General features: G+C 61.6%; 5 protein-coding genes across 5 annotated transcripts; 1 reads left to right on the forward strand and 4 right to left on the reverse strand.

Moving 5' to 3' along the window:
• Positions 1-213: 213 nt before the first annotated feature.
• On the forward strand, positions 214-3467 carry TAP2 (transporter 2, ATP binding cassette subfamily B member; the record flags this gene model as incomplete). The annotated part of the gene is given in 12 exon segments (XM_079547983.1): positions 214-461; positions 463-813; positions 1228-1358; positions 1428-1633; positions 1847-1864; positions 1866-2048; positions 2123-2251; positions 2362-2679; positions 2681-2725; positions 2793-2952; positions 3019-3155; positions 3232-3467. Coding segments are annotated over 12 exon segments (2106 nt in total). The 3' UTR covers positions 3412-3467.
• Positions 3468-4860: 1393 nt separating this feature from the next.
• LOC306956704 (class I histocompatibility antigen, F10 alpha chain-like) lies at positions 4861-6851 on the reverse strand (the record flags this gene model as incomplete). The annotated part of the gene is given in 9 exon segments (XM_079547985.1): positions 4861-4883; positions 5042-5074; positions 5230-5262; positions 5380-5487; positions 5561-5813; positions 5817-5830; positions 5908-6183; positions 6412-6675; positions 6785-6851. Coding segments are annotated over 9 exon segments (1071 nt in total).
• An 803-nt stretch (positions 6852-7654) lies between these two features.
• LOC306956705 (HLA class II histocompatibility antigen, DM beta chain-like) lies at positions 7655-10456 on the reverse strand (the record flags this gene model as incomplete). The annotated part of the gene is made up of 6 exons (XM_079547986.1): positions 7655-7665; positions 7770-7805; positions 8113-8232; positions 8307-8591; positions 9368-9649; positions 10414-10456. The coding sequence occupies 6 exons, from the start codon at positions 10454-10456 to the stop codon at positions 7655-7657; spliced, it is 777 nt and encodes a 258-aa protein (XP_079404112.1).
• A 451-nt stretch (positions 10457-10907) lies between these two features.
• LOC306956706 (HLA class II histocompatibility antigen, DM beta chain-like) lies at positions 10908-13235 on the reverse strand (the record flags this gene model as incomplete). The annotated part of the gene is made up of 5 exons (XM_079547987.1): positions 10908-11245; positions 11345-11458; positions 11530-11805; positions 12416-12697; positions 13151-13235. 5 exons carry the CDS (start codon positions 13233-13235, stop codon positions 10908-10910), a joined length of 1095 nt encoding a protein of 364 aa, XP_079404113.1.
• Positions 13236-13449: 214 nt separating this feature from the next.
• LOC306956698 (class II histocompatibility antigen, M alpha chain-like) lies at positions 13450-15617 on the reverse strand (the record flags this gene model as incomplete). Its single annotated transcript, XM_079547979.1, has 4 exons — positions 13450-13619; positions 13711-13992; positions 14619-14882; positions 15545-15617. 4 exons carry the CDS (start codon positions 15615-15617, stop codon positions 13450-13452), a joined length of 789 nt encoding a protein of 262 aa, XP_079404105.1.
• Between the last annotated feature and the right edge of the window lie 2356 nt (positions 15618-17973).

Here is a 17973-nt window from a genome sequence, read left to right on the forward strand (position 1 = left end):
GGCCACTGGAGGGGGCTGAAGGGGTTCGGTGGCTGCTGGTGTGTGCTCCAGGAGGGTCCGTGGGGAGCCGGGCTGGAAGGGGGGGCCATTCTCAAATCACTGCTGTGTGTTCCAGGTGCTGAGGGGAGCTGAGAACCCGCGTTAGGAGCACCCCGAGGAGCCCACCCGGTCCTGCTGTGCATCAGAGGCTCTGGGGGTCCCCACCCCGCAGCCATGGTGATGCGGCCCCACGTTCTGCGCCTGTCATGCACGCTGCTCCTGGCCGACCTGGCCCTCATGTTGGCCCTGGCCCACTTCTTCCCAGCACTGGCTCAGTTGGGCCGGGTGGGCTCCTGGCTGGAAGCCGGGCTGCGCCTTCTGGTGCTGGGGGGGGCCGGGAGGCTGCTGGCCCCCAGGGGACCCCACGGGGCTGCGGTGCTGCTGAGTCTGGGCCCGGCCATCTTCCTGACCCTACGGGCTACGTGGGCTGCCTGGAGCCGCCCCGGTGCTGCTGGCCACGGCCACACCGTCCTGGCTGGTGCTGACCCATGGGACAGCCGTGGTGGCATTGCTCACCTGGAGCCTCCTGGTCCCCACTGTAGCTGTGGGGGCGAAGGAGGCAGAGGCCTGGGTGCCCCTGAGGCGGCTGCTGGCCCTTGCCTGGCCTGAGTGGCCCTTCCTCAGCTGCGCCTTCCTCTTCCTCGCTTTGGCTGCGCTGGGTGAGACCTCAGTGCCTTACTGCACCGGGAGAGCCCTGGATGTCCTCCGCCATGGGGACGGCCTCGCCGCCTTCACCGCTGCTGTCGGCCTCATGTGCCTGGCCTCTGCCAGCAGGTAGGGACCCCACATCCCTCCACAAAATTTCATCCACCATCAGATGGGCTTGAGGGTCTCTTTCCATTCCTGGTGGTCATTTGATTGCTTTTGAGGTCTCCATTCACTCTTGGTGGTAATCTAAGAGCATCTGGGGTCTTCATCCCCAGATTTGGCCAACCCCTATTGATTGTGTAGTGAATTTAGGCACCTCTGTCCCTAGACCCACCAACTGCTCATTGTTGTCTGATGGCTTTTAGGGTCTCCATTCCCAGATCCCTTCCAACCCTACTGGGTTTTGGGGTCTCCATTGACCTTTGGTGGTTGTTTGATGGGTTTGGGGCTCTTTGTTGACTCTTAGTGATTGTCTGAAGGGTTCTGTGCTCTCCACTGACCCCTGATGGGTTTTGAGTTCAACCCCCAATTCCTTCCCAGCTCGCTGTTTGCCGGCTGCCGTGGTGGGCTCTTCTCCTTCATCAGGTTCCGCTTCGTTTTGCGCACCCGTGACCAGCTCTTCTCCAGCCTGGTGTACCGGGACCTCGCCTTCTTCCAGAAGACCACAGCAGGTACAGACTGGGGGCACTTTTGTCCCTGTCCCCACGCCATACCCCAGCTCACCCCATTCAACCCCGCAGCCGAGTTGGCCTCCCGGATGACCAACGACGTGACGCTGGCAAGCAACGTGTTGGCACTCAACATCAACGTCATGCTGAGGAACCTGGGGCAGGTGCTGGGGCTCTGTGCCTTCATGCTGGGGCTGTCCCCGCGCCTGACGATGCTGGCGCTGCTCGAAGTGCCGCTTGCCGTCGCCGCGCGGAAAGTCTACAACACCCGGCACCAGGTGATGGCAGGGGTTGGGATGGTGGGGATGGGGTGGCAGGGATGGAGAAAACAGCAGTGGGATAGCAACAGTGGGAAGAGCAGGAGAGCAGGATGGGGATCGTGGGTCCAGCACAGCCAGTATGAGATGGCAGAAAACAGCAGGGCAGGAATGGAAGTGGGATGGCGAGGACTTGGCCATGCCATGCGTGCTGACAGCCACTGTTCCCCCCAGCTGCTGCAGCGGGCTGTGCTTGCTGGATGCAGCGGCCGATGCTGGAGCGGCAGTGCAGGAGTCCATCTCTTCCATTGAGACAGTACGAGTGTTCAATGGCGAGGAGGAGGAGGAGCACCGCTACAGGCAGGCACTCGACAAGACCCTGCAGCTGCGGGACCAGCGGGACACAGAGAAGGCCATTTTTCTCCTCGTCCAGCGGGTGAGGCTGGCATGAGGAGACATCTTGGTGTCCATGTGGGATGGGGACATCCCCGCTCAGCCCCATCCTTGCAGGCGCTGCAGTTGGCCGTGCAGGCTCTGGTGCTGTACTGTGGGCACCAGCAGCTCCGCGAGAGGACCCTGACTGCTGGCAGCCTCGTTGCCTTCATCCTCTACCAGACTAAGGCTGGCCGCTGTGTGCAGGTGAGGTCGGGGGCAGTGCGTCCTCTGCCACCGGATCCCCATGATTGTGGCCACATCCGTGTGTCCCTACTGTGGGTGCTGTGCCTGGGGGTCACAGCTGTGCCATGCAGGCGCTGGCATATTCCTATGGTGACCTTCTGAGCAACGCGGTGGCCGCCTGCAAGGTCTTCGATTACCTGGACCAGGAGCGAGCTGTGGGCACCGGTGGCACCTATGTGCCCACCAAGCTGCGGGGCCACATCACCTTCCATCGTGTGTCCTTCGCCTATCCCACTTGCCCCGAGCGCCTCGTACTGCAAGATGTCACCTTTGAGCTGCGCCCTGGTGAGGTGACAGCGTTGGCGGGGCTGAATGGCAGCGGGAAGAGCACCTGCGTGGCACTGCTGGAGAGATTCTATGAGCCCGGGGCTGGGGAGGTGCTGCTGGACGGGGGTGCCGCTGCGGGACTATGAGCACCGCTACCTGCACCGCCAGGTGAGGGGCAGGGAGGAGTTGTGGCCACAGCGAGTGGTGCTGGGGCTCAGCATCTTCCTTGGGGCAGGTGGCACTGGTGGGGCAGGAACCCGTGCTTTTCTCCGGCTCCATTCGGGATAACATTGCCTATGGGATGGAGGACTGCGAGGAGGAGGACATCATAGCAGCTGTGAGGGCCGCGGGTGCTTTGGAATTCATCTCTGCCCTGGAGCAAGGCTTCAGCACCGGTGAGTGCAGGGAGCAGGGGGGGGACCCGGGTGTCTGAGCGCACTCATCCCCACCCCGTCCTGCAGATGTAGGGGAGAGAGGAGGGCAGCTGTCGGCGGGGCAGAAGCAGCGCATCGCCATCGCCCGCGCTTTGGTGCGGCGTCCCACCGTCCTCATCCTCGACGAAGCCACCAGCGCTCTGGATGGGGACGGCGATGCGGCGGTGAGCACTGAGCAGCGTGCAGGGGGGAAGGTCCGGCCCTACAGTGCATGCTGATGGGCATCTGTGCGTCCTACAGCTGCAGCAGTGGGTGCGGAACAGGGGGGACCGGACGGTGCTGCTCATCACCCACCAACCACGGATGCTGGAGAAGGCTGACCGCGTTGTGGTGCTGGAGCACGGCACGGTGGCAGAGATGGGGACACCCGCCGAGCTGAGGACCCGCGGTGGACCCTACAGCCGGCTGCTACAGCGCTGACAACCATAGGGCAACTGGAGTGGGATGCGATGGGACGCGGGGAGCAGTGGCTGGCTCTTCTCCCAGCTGCAGGATGGGAAGCGTGGGGTGCTCTGGGATTTGTATGGAATAAAGTGGAGATGCTTTGTAGAGGAGCGAGTTGGGACGTGGGGTGTGGGCAGCTCAGCCTCAGTGCATGGTTGGTTATGGAAGCCGAGTGTTTGCCTTCAAAATGTGGTTGGAGCAGCACTGTACGCTGTGGGGGGGAGGCACAGCTCAACCCAAAGTGGGACAATTTCCAGCCATGTATCCGCATGAAAGCCATGCAGATACCACAGGGAGTGCGAGGGTGAACGCAGGGGGAGGAGGGAGCAGCAGTGTGTGATGGAGTGGTGAGCAAAGAGTGTGGAGTGGGCAGAGGAGGGATGAGGGGAGGGGGTAAGTAATCAGCGTGGGGCCACATCTGTGCCCAGAGCAGCTGAACTGGGACTTGTCCCCCTGGCCCCCCCCACACCATCCCCAGCCATGGTCCAGAGCAGCCTGCTGGCAGGCTGAGCACAGGTCTGCAGGGCCACCTCCAGCTGGAGGACGTCTGGATCTCCTACACCAGGCCAGCGGTGTGACACAGAACTGGGAATAAAACTGCATGTTTCTACCTGGGTGTGTTGGGATCTCAGGGTCGGGAGTCCCAATGCTATAGGAAGTGCAGGGAGAGTGAGGGATCCCCAGACCCTCCCCTACACCCCCCCAGTGGGAAGAGCAGAGCCCCCAGCAACACCCAGCTGAGGGGAAAGAAACTAGGAGAGGGCTGGAGGGCAGCAGAACAATCATATTTATTTCAGCGTAGGGCACAATGCTGGGGGACACAGAGCAGCAGGGGAAGGGGGCACAACAGGGACATGAGAGCTTGGGGAAGGGAGGGATGAGGGATGTGGAGTGGGCAAGGGTGAGGATTAGAGAGGCAGCAGGATGGGGGCAGGGAGGAAGTGCTGCAGGACACCCAGCTGGGGGCACAGGGAGAATAGATGCAGGGACAGCAGGGAGGAGGAGCAAGGAGATCCCAGCACACAGGGATGGCATTGGGAAAACCAGAGCTCATCCAGGACGGGGAGCAGGCAGCCATCAGCATGGGGTCACAGAGGGGAGGTGATGGGGGGGGGGGAAACATAGGGGGATTGAGCAGCAGGCGGAGCAAAGCAGCAGGGCAGCAGGTACTCAGCACCCTGAGCAGCCAAACCAGGACACAGCCCTCTCGCCACCCCATCTCCAACCACAGCATGGAGCACACGGCAGGCAAGCTGAGCACAGAACACGCATCAGTTTATTTCATAGGAAGCAGTGCAAGCAAAGCTAACAGTCAGCACTGAAAGCAGAGGGGGATGTGTGAGATTGAGAGGATGGGGCTGTGTCCATCACCAACCCCAAACGCTGGTGGGGACAGCCTTCCCCTTGCAGGCTGAAGCACAGCACTCAGATGACGGGGCGGTCGCTCCCTGTGGGGATGAGAAGAGATGGTGTCCCATGGGACTGCATTCCCACCCCAACCCTCTGTTCCGGGGGTCTCCCTGCAGAACCCCAGCACAGCCCAGCCCTGGGGGCAGAACCACAGAGAGCACAGGGACCCCTCCCAACCCCCAGCCCCACACCGCACCTGCAGCTGAGCCTTTGGATCCACCATCCTTTGCTGTAAGGAAAAAGCAGCCATGAGCCCCCCTGCACTCACTATGGGGCATGGAGCAGCCCCAAGCACCAGGAATGGGAACCTGGAAGAAAGTAGGGGCCCCAGGACCGCCCTGGCACCAGAGAGAGGTGGGGGACAGCTGTGCCCTCATCACTCACCAGAAGCAATGCTGTAGCCCTTCTCTTTCTTCCCTGCACACAGAGAGATGCATCAGCACAGGTTCACATCACAGCCAGGATGGAGGCTCCTAAGGGAACCTCAGATCCCCCCACTGCCCCCGCTGTCCTCCTGCACCCTTCTGCTTTTACCTGCATGGCTTCTGTAGATGGGGAATCCAACACCAACCACGATGGCGATGGCCGCAATGGCAACAATCATCCCCACCATGATGGGGACCAGGTTGGACTCTGACGGCTCTGGGGGAGAGCGGGGTCGTCAGCAGGGGAAGGGGCAGCCCGGAGCCCCCCAGCCCCACAGCACCTCACTCACCCCACGAGTAGAGGCCGGGCTGCTGCAGGCTGGCATGCTGCACGCGGCACTGGTACTTGTCCCTGTCCTCCGGTCGTGCATCGATGGTGACCCAGGTGTGGTAGGTGCCATCGCTGTTGGGCGCGACGCCCCCCGTGTGGGTGTCCTGGTGCTGCACCGCACCGTCCTTCATCCACTCGACGATGGGTCGTGGGTAGAAGCCGTGAGCGCGGCAGGACAAGGTCAGCACCCCGTCGGCCTCCTTCCCCCGCACTCACACCTCGGGCCGCTCTGCGGGCAGGCGGCAGTGAGGGCCGGGCTGAGCTCCCCATGCTGAGCCCCCGCCCCACACCGCGGCCCCCCCTCACCTCTCCTGCCCAGCTCTGCCTTCCCGTGCTCCACGTATCTCCGCAGCCACTCCACACAGGTTTCCTCCAGGTAATACTTCAACCTCTCAGCTTCACTCCCCTCACCCTCCCATTTCCTCTTGGTGGGAACTGCCTCTGGAACTGCCGCAGTGAACGTCTTCGTGTCTTTGTCGAAGGCAATGAAGTCTCTCCCATCATAGGCATGCTGATTATATCCCCGTGTGGTGCTGTCCTCAAGAATGTCACAACCGAACATCCGCTGCACTGTGTGAGACCCTGCAACACAGCCGGGCAGGGGATGAGGAGCCCTTCCGGCTCCGGGGTCCCACTGCAGTGGGGAGGGGTTGGGGTCCCCCGCGACGCGACACCCCGAGCTCGGTGCGGCTGTGACGGGCAGCGCCGGCACGGTGCCGCCGGGCAGGGCCAGGCCTGGGGGGCGCGGGCGGCACTGCGCCATGGAGCCCCGCCCCGCACCCACGGAGCCGCGGCCCCGGCCGTGCTCACCGCCGCTCTGGTTGAAGCGTTCCTGCAGTGTGTTCAGGTTCACACGGTAAACCCGCTCATTGCTCTGTAAGATCTCCGTCTGTTCGTCCCAGTACTGCTGGTCCATGTTGGCCGCCATCCACTCTTTGCGGGGCACGTACCTCCGCGCGGTGCTGTCATAGTGCACGAAGATCTCGCCGTCCACGTACCCCACAGACACGAACCAGGGCAGCCCGGGGCCGGGATCCTCCATCGTGGTGTGGAAGTACCGCAGGGAGTGCGGCTCTGCGGGGCCGGAGCGCAGCGGGGCCGTGAGCCGTGGATGGGGGTCCCACGGGCACAGCCCCGGGCTGGGGTTACGGGCAGGGGGGGGTCCCGGTCCGGCCGCACTCACCGCCCGCCGCCCCGCGCACGGCGCCGAGCAGCAGCAGCCCCAGGCCCAGGGCCCCGCACGGCCCCATCGCTGCGCACCGCTCCGCACCGCTCCGCCTCCTCCAGGTTCTGGGACGCCCCTCTGTCCCGCAGTGCGCCCCCATTGGTTCCTCCGCCTCCGCCCCGCCAATGGCGGACGTGAGCTTGCGTGACGTCACCGGGCGCCAGGCAGAATGCGCTCCCGTGGATCGGAAATCGAAAGCGAAAGCGCGGAGCGGGGCAGAGGACGGGAGCGGTGTGGGACCCCCCGGGCCCCCCCGAATACCGAGCGGGCAGCAGGGCTGTGTCCCAAAGGGGCCGTGTTCCTGAGCAGGGGAGGAGGCCGAGGGCTTTTGCAGGGGGTCGGTGGGAAGGGAAGGAGCCGACAGTCAGAGCACGGCCGGGGGGCTGTGATGAATCTCCTGGGTGTGGGGTGCATGGAGCGCTTCTTCCAGCACGGAGCCGTTGGACTCGGAGAGGCACAGAGGGCCGAAGAATCCTCTGGGATAACACTCCAACCCTGAGTCAATGGCTCAGTTCAATTTTGTCCCCTGCTTAATTAGGGCAACTCATGACCTCTATCCAGGTCACTTATGGAGGCACTGAGCAGAACTGGCCCTGAAACACAGACCCCACAAGCACCCAGACATCTCCCCATGCACGATGTCACTCATTGTCACCATCATGGACGCGATGACCCCAAACAACCTCTCCCCGGTGACATCAACCAGTCCCAATAAACTCACAGAGACACCAACAGAGGCGTTGGTTGCAGAGTGTCTTTAATGTCAGCACCATGGCTCAGGGTTGGGGATGGGGACACACAGGGACAGTGGGTGACAGAAGGTGTCCATCAGATGCTGCCTGCGGGGACATGGAGTGAGAGAGGGGGTCACTATGGGGTGAGAGATAGGGTCACTCAGCCCTTATTGATGGCAATGGGACAGGGACAGGCTGGGGACACTCACCTGAAGGGTAGTTGTGACCCGGAAGTGGGGTGTAACCTAAAAGTGAGGGAATGGGAGGGATGAGTGGGGCTCTTGTCACACATGGTCACATCCCATAGAGACTCATATGACCCACAGAGAACACATAGAAATCCATAGGGACACATAGAGACCAGTAGAGACCTCACAGAGGCCAATAGAGAGACCCACAGAGGCCCCACAGCAACCCATAGGGATCAACAGAGACCCCACAGGGACCCATAGAGAATAAAACATCCACAGCAACCCACAGGGACCCATAGGAACCCCACAGAGATCCCTTAGAGGTCCGTGGAGCCCCTCAGGATCCCTCCCAAGCACCCACCTGGGGCAGGGGGCTGGGCCCGCCAGCAGTAGACACCAGTGAGAAGCAAGCCGAGCCCCAGCACCATCGTGACAGTGGCCACAGCCACCATCAGAGTCACCTCTACTGTCAGCCCAGGACCTGCAGGGACACAGCCAGCAGTGACACAGCAAGGACACCGCTGTCCCCGTGTCACCCCATCGACCCCAACTCACGCCAGTCCTCCAGGAGGGGCTCTTCCAGGCTGGCGTGCTGCACTGAGCACGTGTAGGTGTCTCCCAGCTCTGGGGCCACTGAAAGGGCCGCCTGTGTCTGGTAGGTCCAGTTCCCATTGGGGATGGCGGACACGGGTGAGTGGTCTCCGGGCCCCACGATGTCCCCGTTGTGCAGCCAGATGATGGTCACCTCGGGGGGGTAGAAGCCCCACACGTGGCAGGTGAGGCGGATGGGCACGCTGGGGTTCCATGTCTGTGCAGGGACGATGCGGACCTGGGGCTGGGCTGGAGCAGGAGCAGGGACAGGGACGGTGAGCAGCAGGAGGCGTGGACGGCCCCTGCCCCATTCTCTGCAATGCTTCCTCTGTGCAACGCCCCATGCAACGCACTGTGCAACTTCCCCATCTCCCCTGTAGGATTCCCCACGCAATGCTCTGTGCCACATCCCCACAGGATGTCCCCATGCTCTGTGCAAGCTCTGTGCTTTGTCTGCTGCAATACCTCATGGGACGTCCTCTGCAACAGCCGGGAGATGCCCGGTGCATTCCTCTGTGCAATGTGCAATGCAGTGTGCTCTGCAAAACTACCCTACAGTGCGCCATGCAACATCCCCGTGCAGCAAACTCCATGCAACACGCCGAGCAATATTCTGTGCAATTTTTCCTTGCAGCATCCCCATGCTTGGGACCCTTAAGCAATGCCCCACACAGAATGTTCAGCAAAGCCCCCGTGCAATCCTCCATACAACATCCCCATGCATTATGCTTTGCAGCACCCCTGTGCAGTCTTCCATATGTGCTTTGCAACACCCCTGTGCAATTCTCCGTGCAACTTTTCCATGCAACATCCCCCTGCTTGAGAACCCCAAGCAACACTCAACACACCACCCTCATGCGGTGCCCCATGCAATGACTCCATGCAACAACATCCCCGTGCAACACCCCATGCATCATTGCTATGCATCATTGCTATACAACATCCTCATGCAACGTCCCCATGCAACGCCCCATGCAACACCACCTCCGTGCAACGCCCCATGCAGCCCCATTTGCAATGCTCACTCCTCCGCAGCGCTGTCTGTGCCCAGAACTGTGCAGCCACTTTGCTGCACGCCCGTCTCCGCGCCTCTGCGCGCTGCACCCAGGTGCTGCCGTTGTTGAGGGCACTGGCAATCCGTCCAGCCACGTTGTGCAGCAGCCTCCAATCGCAGGCGTTGAAGCGGCGGACGTCGGGGTCGTAGCACACAAGGGGGTTCTTGTTGAAGGCCACAGTGAGGTCAAAGCCCAGCAGAGAGCCATTGGCTGCCAGCGGGCAGGAGCTGGCCATGTGCACCATGAAGGCACCTGAATTGAGGGGACAGCGGGGAGGTGGCAGTGCTGGCAGTGACCCCATCCCCATTTGGAGCCCCCCAGAGGTCCCCGTGGGGACGCAACAGTGAGCTGAGCTCAACACTGGGATCCCATGAGATCCCTAAAGCCTTTGCTGGGAGTCCTAAGGGTTGAGACAACCCGAAGTGGCCCCAATACCCCACAAAGCTGAGCTCCCCACAAAGTGCCCCCACCATCCCATAAGGCCGAGCATTCCCAAATCATCCCTAGCAACCCAAAAGGCTGAGGTCCCCCATCATCCCAAAATCCTCCCGTGAGTACCAAAGCCCTGAGATCCCCCAAATTGTCCCCAATATCCCTCAGAGCTGAGTCCCCCTCCAAACTGTGCACAACATCCCATAAAGTTGAGACCCTCCCCCCAAAAGGACGCCATTATCCCAAAAGGCTGAGCCCGCCCTAAAGCCCTCCCTGGGGGTCCTGAGGGCTGAGACCACCCCAAAGTGGCCCCAATATCCCAAAAGCTGAGACTCCCACAAATCATCCCCAAAGTCTTAAAAGGCTGAGATCCCCAATGCCCCCCCCTCCCACAATGCCGTTAAGCAGAGCCCCCCCAAGCCCCTACCATGATCCCATAGAGCAGAATCCCCCCAGAACCCCCCCAGAGTCCCTCCAAATCCCTCCCCACAAACCCATAAAGCAGAGATCCCCCACGCCCCCCCCACCAGAGTCTCATTAAGCAGAGCCCCCCCTCCCCAACCACCCCAACCCCCAGCCCCCACCTGCCCCCCGCGCTCCCAGCAGCAGCCCCAGCAGCACCAACATCGCGGAGGGGGGAGCGGGAGGGGTTGGGGGGGCGGCCCCCCCCTCCCTCCACTCCACTTCCCCCCCATTCACGGATGTGGGGCGGGGGGGGACGGGGGACGGGGGGGGGGGGGGGGGGGCACAGAGCAGCCAATCAGAAACGGCGTCGCGGTAGCGTCATCTGTTACCGGAGCAGAATGAAGCGGAGCCGACGCTTAGGGGACATAGACGGCTGGGAGCACTGGGAGCACTGGGAGCACTGGGAGCCCCACCCACACAACGTGGGAACGAGAATTAGAGCGAGGCTGGGGTTGCAGATGGTTTTATTGGGGGGTGAGAACCCCTCACCCCAAATTGGGGGTCCCCATGCTGGGACATGGGACTTCCGGTCATTGAGGTCCCAAACTGGGGAACAGGACCAGGATGGGGAACACGACTGGGACTGGCATCGGGATGGGAACCGGGACCAGGGTCAGGGATAGGGACCAGGAGTAGTGCCAGGACCGGGACCAGGACTGGGATGGGGACCAGGACCAGGGTGGGGGTCAGAAGCAGAATGAGGACCAGGGCTGGGATGGGGACCAGGACCCGGGTGGGGGTCAGAAGCAGAATGAGGACCAGGACTGGGTTGGGGACCGGGACCGGGGTGGGGGTCAGAAGCAGAATGAGGACCAGGACCAGGACTGGGACCAGAACCACAATGAGGACCAGGACCGGGATGGGGACCAGAACTTGGACGGGGATCATTTTGAGGACCAGGACTGGAATCACAACCCGCATCAGGATGGGGACTGGAACCAGCATCAGGACCTGCCGCACAGAAGATGATTAATGAGGAGGGACACCCCACGCTGGACAACAGATCCTTGGTGTCACACACATCCCCAGCACCGTGTCCCCATCCGTCACCCTGTGGCCGCTGACAGAAGCTGAAAACCCCAGCGCTGAATGCCACCAACCCCAAGGTCAGCACCATGGCCGCCACTGCCACCTGCGCCATCATTCCCAGAGACAAATTGGGACCTGTGGGAACAGCAGAATGAGCCATGGGGGACTGTGGGGGCCGGGTGCCACATCCCCGTCCCCAAACTCACTCCAGTCCACCTGTAGCGGCTGCTCCAGGCTGGAGTGCCACACTGAGCACGTGTAGGTGCTCCCCGCCGCAGTGCTGGCCCTAAGCGTCGTCTGTGTCCTGTAGGTCCAGTCGCCGTTGGGCAGCAGTTCGGTGTCATCCGAGGCCAACACGAGGCCGTTTTGCAGCCACTGGATGGTCACTGCAGGTGGGAAGAAGCCCCAGACGTGGCAGATGAGGCGGACGGTGTCGGGGTCATTGGAGATGCGGATGGGGACGATGCGGACCTGGGGTGGTGCTGCAGCAAAGGGGGGACGGTCAGAGCTGGGGACGGTCCCCTCTGTCACCCTGCAGGGTGGCTGGTGGGACAGTCCATGCAATGTCCCCGTGCATCGTGCAGGTGCATCACCCTATGCCACATCCCCATGCAACGTCCCAGCGTAATCTCCCACCCAATTTGTTTGCAATGTCCCCACGCAACGTCCCTTTGCGTTCCCTTTGGGTGTCCCCATGCAACGCCCCCTAGAACGTCCCGTGCCATGTCCCCTTGTGACGCCCCTTTGCATTTCCCTGTGCAAAGTCCCTCTCAATTCTGCATGCAACGACCCCATGCTGCATTCTGTGCTTTCCCCATGCAAATTTCTCATGTGCATCCCTTGCAATGCTCAGTGCAAAGTCCCCATGCAACGTCCCTTTGCAATCTCCCACTCCATTGCTTTGGAATGTCCCCAAGCAAAGTCCCATTCAACCCCCTGCATGATGTCCCCATGCAATTCCCTTTGCAACATCCCCGTGCAGCGCCCCCTGCAATGCCCAGCTGTGCATCACCCCGTTGCAACACCCCCATGCAACAACTCCTTGCAATGCCCCCCGTTTGCAACGCTCCACTTGCATGCAGCAGTGCTCACTCCTCCGCAGTGCTGTCTGTGCCCAGAACTGTGCAGACAGCTCAGTGCACGCCTGTCTGCGCGCCTCTGCACGCTGCACCCACGTGGCATTATCATTTAGGATGAAGGCGACAAAAGTGGCAAAGTTGTGTAGCAGCCCCCCGTCACAGGGGTAGAAGGTGTGGGCGTCGGGGTCGTAGCACACCAGGGGGTTCTTGTTGAAGGCCACGGTGAGGTCGAAGCCCCCCAGGGAGCCGTTGGCTGTCAGCGGGCAGGAGCTGGCCACGTGCACCACGAAGGCGCCTGCGTTGGGGGCACGGGGTGGGCACAGCGCTGGGGCTGCACCCCAAAGCCCCGGCTGCACCCTAAAACCCCATGCTATGCCCCAAATACCTCATGTTGTACCCTGAAAGCTCATAGTGCACTCCAGAAATCCCACGTTGTACCCTAAAAACTCACACTGCGCCCCAAGAACCCCACATTGTGCACTATGAATACATGCAGCAGCCCATGCTGCACTCCAAAGCCCCACACTGTACCCTAAAACCCCATGTTGCACCCTAAAAACTCACACTGTGCCCCCAAACCCACGTTGCACCCCAAAAACCCCATTTTGCACCCAAAAAACTCATGCTGCACCCCCAAACCCCCCATGCTTCACCCCCAAACCCACACGTTGCACCCTGGAAAGCCCATGCTGCGCCCTAAAACCCCCCATGCTTCACCCCAAAAACCCCACGCTGCCCCACATCCTACCTGCTGCCCCGCAGCTCAGCGCCAGCCCCATCGCCCCCAGCACCCCGAAACCCGTCGGCCCCATGGCGAGCATTGCAGCCTTCATCCCCCCCGTCCTTCCTCCTTCTTCTCTTCCTCCCCACGTCACCCCATGGGCGGTGCAGTGGGATCAGACTTTGCTACCTGGGGACAACGCCCAACCCCGTTAATTACCACCCTTCCCGGTGCGGAGACAAACGAAGACACGGCGCTGCAAACGAAGGGCTTTAATTACATCACTGCCACCGTTCCCAAGCCGAGGGAGCAACTTGTGGAGGATATCAATGAGTACGGGGTCGATGTCCCCACTGTCCCCGCTGTCCCCACATGCTGCGCCGGCGGGCGGAAAGCAGCAGCCCCAAACCCAGCAGTGCCAGCAGGACGCCCAGCGCCGTCACCGCGCCGCACACCGCCATGGCTAACGTGTCCGAAGGGATGGGGTCCTGCGGCACTGCGGGGACACAAAGCGTTGCTCCCACTGCCCACACCCCAATCGGCCACCGCTGCGGGGACACAAAGCATCGCCCCACGTCCCCACTCACCCCAATAAGCCACCACAGAGATGTTGTCCCTCTCGCGGGTGACAATGCAGGAGTAGATGTCACCAGAGTGAGGCGTCACCGCCAGGTAGGAGAAGCGCATGAAGCTCAGGTCCTCCATGGGGATGTAGGTGAGCTGGGTGACGCCGTCAGTGACGGGGACGCCGTCCCGCTGCCAGCTGATGGTGATGGCCGGGGGGAAGATGTTGCCCACCATACAGACCAGCGTGTTGGGATAGCCCAGCTGCAGCGGCTGCTGCAGGAAGACGTCAGCCACCGGGATGCCTGCAGGGGGACACATCAATGGGGACGCATCAGTGGGGATGCATGAATGGGGGATGCATCACTGGGGACAGCATCATACTGGGGAAACATCACTGGGGATGCACCACTGGGGATAGCATCAGCTGGGGGTACATCAGGGAAGTTGTACTGCTGGGGACACGTCACTGGGGACAGCATGGACTGGGGACACATCAGTGAGGACTCATCGTTGGGGACAGCATCGATTGGGACATCCATTGGAGGCAGCATCAATGGGGACAGCATGACAGGGGCTAACATCAATGGGGATGTCCACTGGGGATGCATCAACTGGGACAGGATCAGTGGGGACAGCATCAATTGGGGGTGTCCACTGGGAACACATCAGCGGGAATGAATGAATCAAGACAACTTCAACAAGGACTTCACCAGTTGGGGATGTCAACTGGGGACAGCATCACTGGGAACAGGATCAACCGGGGATGTCCACTGAGAACACATCAATGGGGACGGCGTCAGTAGGGACGGCCACGGGGGACGCATCAATGGGGCTGCATCAAGTGGGGATGTCCACTGGGGTCAGCATCATCGGGAACCCATGGCTGGGGACCCGTCAGCAGGGCCATAGCGGGGACAGCAGCACCCACCCTTGGCTTCAGGCATTGGCAGCTCAGTGGCAATCTTGGTGAGCACGTTGTGCAGCTTGCGGCACAGCGTGGTGTCGTGCTGCAGCTCCTGGGGCTGCTCGGTGCCTGCGGGCCACGCGGGGCCATCGGGGAGCTGCGGCAGCCACTGCGAGCTGGGGACATCAAATGAGAAGAGCTGCTCCGAGTCGAAGGCCACCGACAGCCCCAGCGACGGCGTGTCCGGCTGGCAGAAGAGCACCTCAGACAGGGTGTGCAGCGATGGCTCTGTGGGGGCACAGACAGGGCGTGGGACACGGGGACAGCAGGCACACACGCACACTGTGCACAGACACATCTGCTGCAGGCACGCTCACTGCATGTGTACACACTGCATGCTGAGTGCAGCTCAACTCATGCACGCTTACGCTTCCTCTTGCACCAATGCACCAACAATGCCTCGCACAACCTCTGCACTAATTAGCGTGTGCATCCTCCTGCTCACATACTCCGCACTAATGCGCAAAGCACTCCATACACAGCCCCTTGCACCGGTGCACGGCCACTCCTTGCACTAATGCACAGAGCCTCTTGCACAAATGCACGCCTGTTTGCACTCCTCCCTTGCACTAAAGCACAACGCATTCCTTGCACACTCTCTTGAACCAGTAGTGCATGGCACCCCTTTCACTCCATTTCTCACACACAACCCCTAATGCATTAACCACACCATGCACAGCCCCCTGCATGCGCGCAAGCACCCTCCTGCTCATCCTCCCCTTGCATCAATGCGCAAACACCCCTTGCACAACTCCTTGCACCAGTGCATGCCCACCGTGTACCCCAGAGCACGATCCACTCCTTGCACAGCCCCTTAAGCTCCCCATACACGCATCTTGGACACCCCTGGCACTACCCCATGCCCACCCCATGCCCCCACTTCTCCCTACCGGCTCTGACGCTCCCAAGGGCCGCCCCCAGCAGCGCTGCCACGAGCGCCCCGCGCCCGCTCGCAGCCCCCATCCCTCAGCTACCGGCAATCACTTCAGCCAATGGCCGTGCCTCGCGGCTCTATGCGTCAGTGGTTGCCAGGCAGAACAAGCCCGCAGGACACCCGTCCGCGTCATCGGTTGCTAGGCAGAACAGATCCACGGGGAACACCGGCGCTGTGACAGGCGGCGATCGTGCGGCTCAACCAATGGCTGCACTCCGCAATTACCTTGCGTCACTTGTTGCTAGGTAGAAGAAACTAGCGGGGAGCCCCGACGCTGTAATAGGCGCTGAACCACCCGCGAGCAATTAGTAAGCATCGCTAATTGATGAAGGAGGGGACAAGTAGGCTGCGTAGATCGCCGGGTGCCTCATCACAGCGCGGATGTTGCTTTTGCGAGGGATTTTGAGAGAAAAGCCTGAGGTTTGATGGTAAAAACGTGTTTTGTGTGTAAAACTACATATTTGGGGGATAAAAGAGTGGGATATGGGGGGTAAAAGTTGGGGTTTGGAGCCGAGGGGGCATCTTCGGGGCGTGCACTACACTCCCTGCAGCAGTGGCTGCTCGCACTGCAATGCACCGCACTGCAATGCGCACTCCGAGCTGGAAGCGCTGCACCGCAGTCAGGTTTGCACAGCCCTGCGGGCGAGATCGGCCCTCTGCAATGCCGGCAGCTGCACCCCTGCAATGCCGTACGCATCCTGCGCGCATCCTTGCAATGCCAGGCACTGCTACAGGCGCACACTCACGATCCTAAGCACCCCCGTTGGTGCACCCCCGCAATGCCATGCATCCCCACACATGCACGCATGCGATGCCAGGCACACCCATAGGTGCGCCCTTGCAGTGCTGTGCACTCCCATAGATACACCCTTGCAATGCCATTCACCTCCACAGCTGCACCCTTTGCAATGACATACGCGTCCAGAGGTGCACTTTGCAACGCCGGGCACTCCCGTAGGCGCACCCTTGAAATACCACCCTACAGATGCACACTTACAATGCCGTGAATCTTCATGGCTGCAACCTTGCAACGCCATGCAACCCCACCGCAGCACCCCAGCAGCACTGCGCACCCCCACAGCTCCACCCCTCCCTCCTCCTTCACATGCCCCCTGCACTGCGCATGCTCCCCATCACCCCCCTTGGAGCGGCGATAGGACCCCGCGGAGTCGCCCGGACTCCATGAATGGGGCCGTCGGAGTGGCGCGGGGGTATCACGTGACGGCGGGCGGCCAATCGCGGCGCAGCTGACGTAGCGCGTGGCTCCTTTTTCTGCCCTGGGATGTTTTTTTGATTTTTTGCCCCAAAAACGGGGCTTTAAGGGGGCGACGAGAGGATGATATCGGGTCGGGGGTCGTGGCCCTCCGTGGGAGCGGCTCAGGTGAGTGAGGATGGGGCAACTTCGCCCTTTTTTTATGATTTTATTTTATTTTTTTAACCAAAAAGACCCAATCCGGGGGGGGAGGACACGTGAGCACGAGCTGTCCATCAAATCTGGTTTCGCCCCTCCGCCATAGAAGAAACCAATGGGGGGCGAAGACGGCGGGCAGACGACCAATGGGCGGCGCCGCTTTGTGCGCGGCGCTTTTGGGGCGAAAAGCGCCATGTTTGGGTGTTCGCGCGGGGGCGGCGGCGGGGAGGGCCCGCGGGGATCCAAAGTGCTGTGTCACGGGGCGGGGGGGGGCGGCACCGCGGAGCGCCGTGGGGGGACCCCAAAGCCCTGTTGGGGTCCGGAATGGCTGCGGGGGGGTCTTTGAGAGCCTTTGGCGTGTGGGGCCGGAGGAGTTCGGGGTGGGGAGGAAACGGGGGGTCTGTGGGTCACGCGTGAGTTGGGGGGGGGGTCCTGGGGCAGCCTGAGGTTGCGCGGGGGGTTGCATTGAGCACACTCAGATTTGTCTTGGGGCGTTGGGGTATCCGTGGGGTATCCAGGAGTGGGATTGGGGGGGGGGGGGCTGTGGGGTGGCACTGAGCAACCCCGGATTGGAGTGGGGGCTTTGGAGAGGCAATGGGGCACCCCGGAATTGGCTGCGGGGTGGCACTGTTTCTCAGAATTGGCGTGGGGTGATCGTGAGGACCCCGAGGTCGGCGTGGGGCGGCTGTGGGGTGGCACTGAGCACCCTGAGATCGGCGTGGGGTGGCCTCGAGGACCCCAGGATTGCTGTGTGGGAGCTCTGAGTGCCTCGAAATTGCTGTGGGGTGGCACCGAGCCCCCAGGATTGCTACGGGGGAAGGCAGCGGAGACCTCCGTGCTCTGGGGTGGCCTTAAGAAACTAAAGATTAATACAGAGGGGCTCTGGAACGTCTCAGGATCGCTCTGGGGTGGTTCTGAGGGACCGTAGAACCGGTGTGTGTGTTGGGGGGGAGGGAAGGGTTGAGACCTCCAGC

Source organism: Tetrao urogallus (assembly GCF_951394365.1).
Source record: "Tetrao urogallus genome assembly, chromosome: 37".
NCBI classification, from domain to species: Eukaryota; Metazoa; Chordata; class Aves; order Galliformes; family Phasianidae; genus Tetrao; species Tetrao urogallus.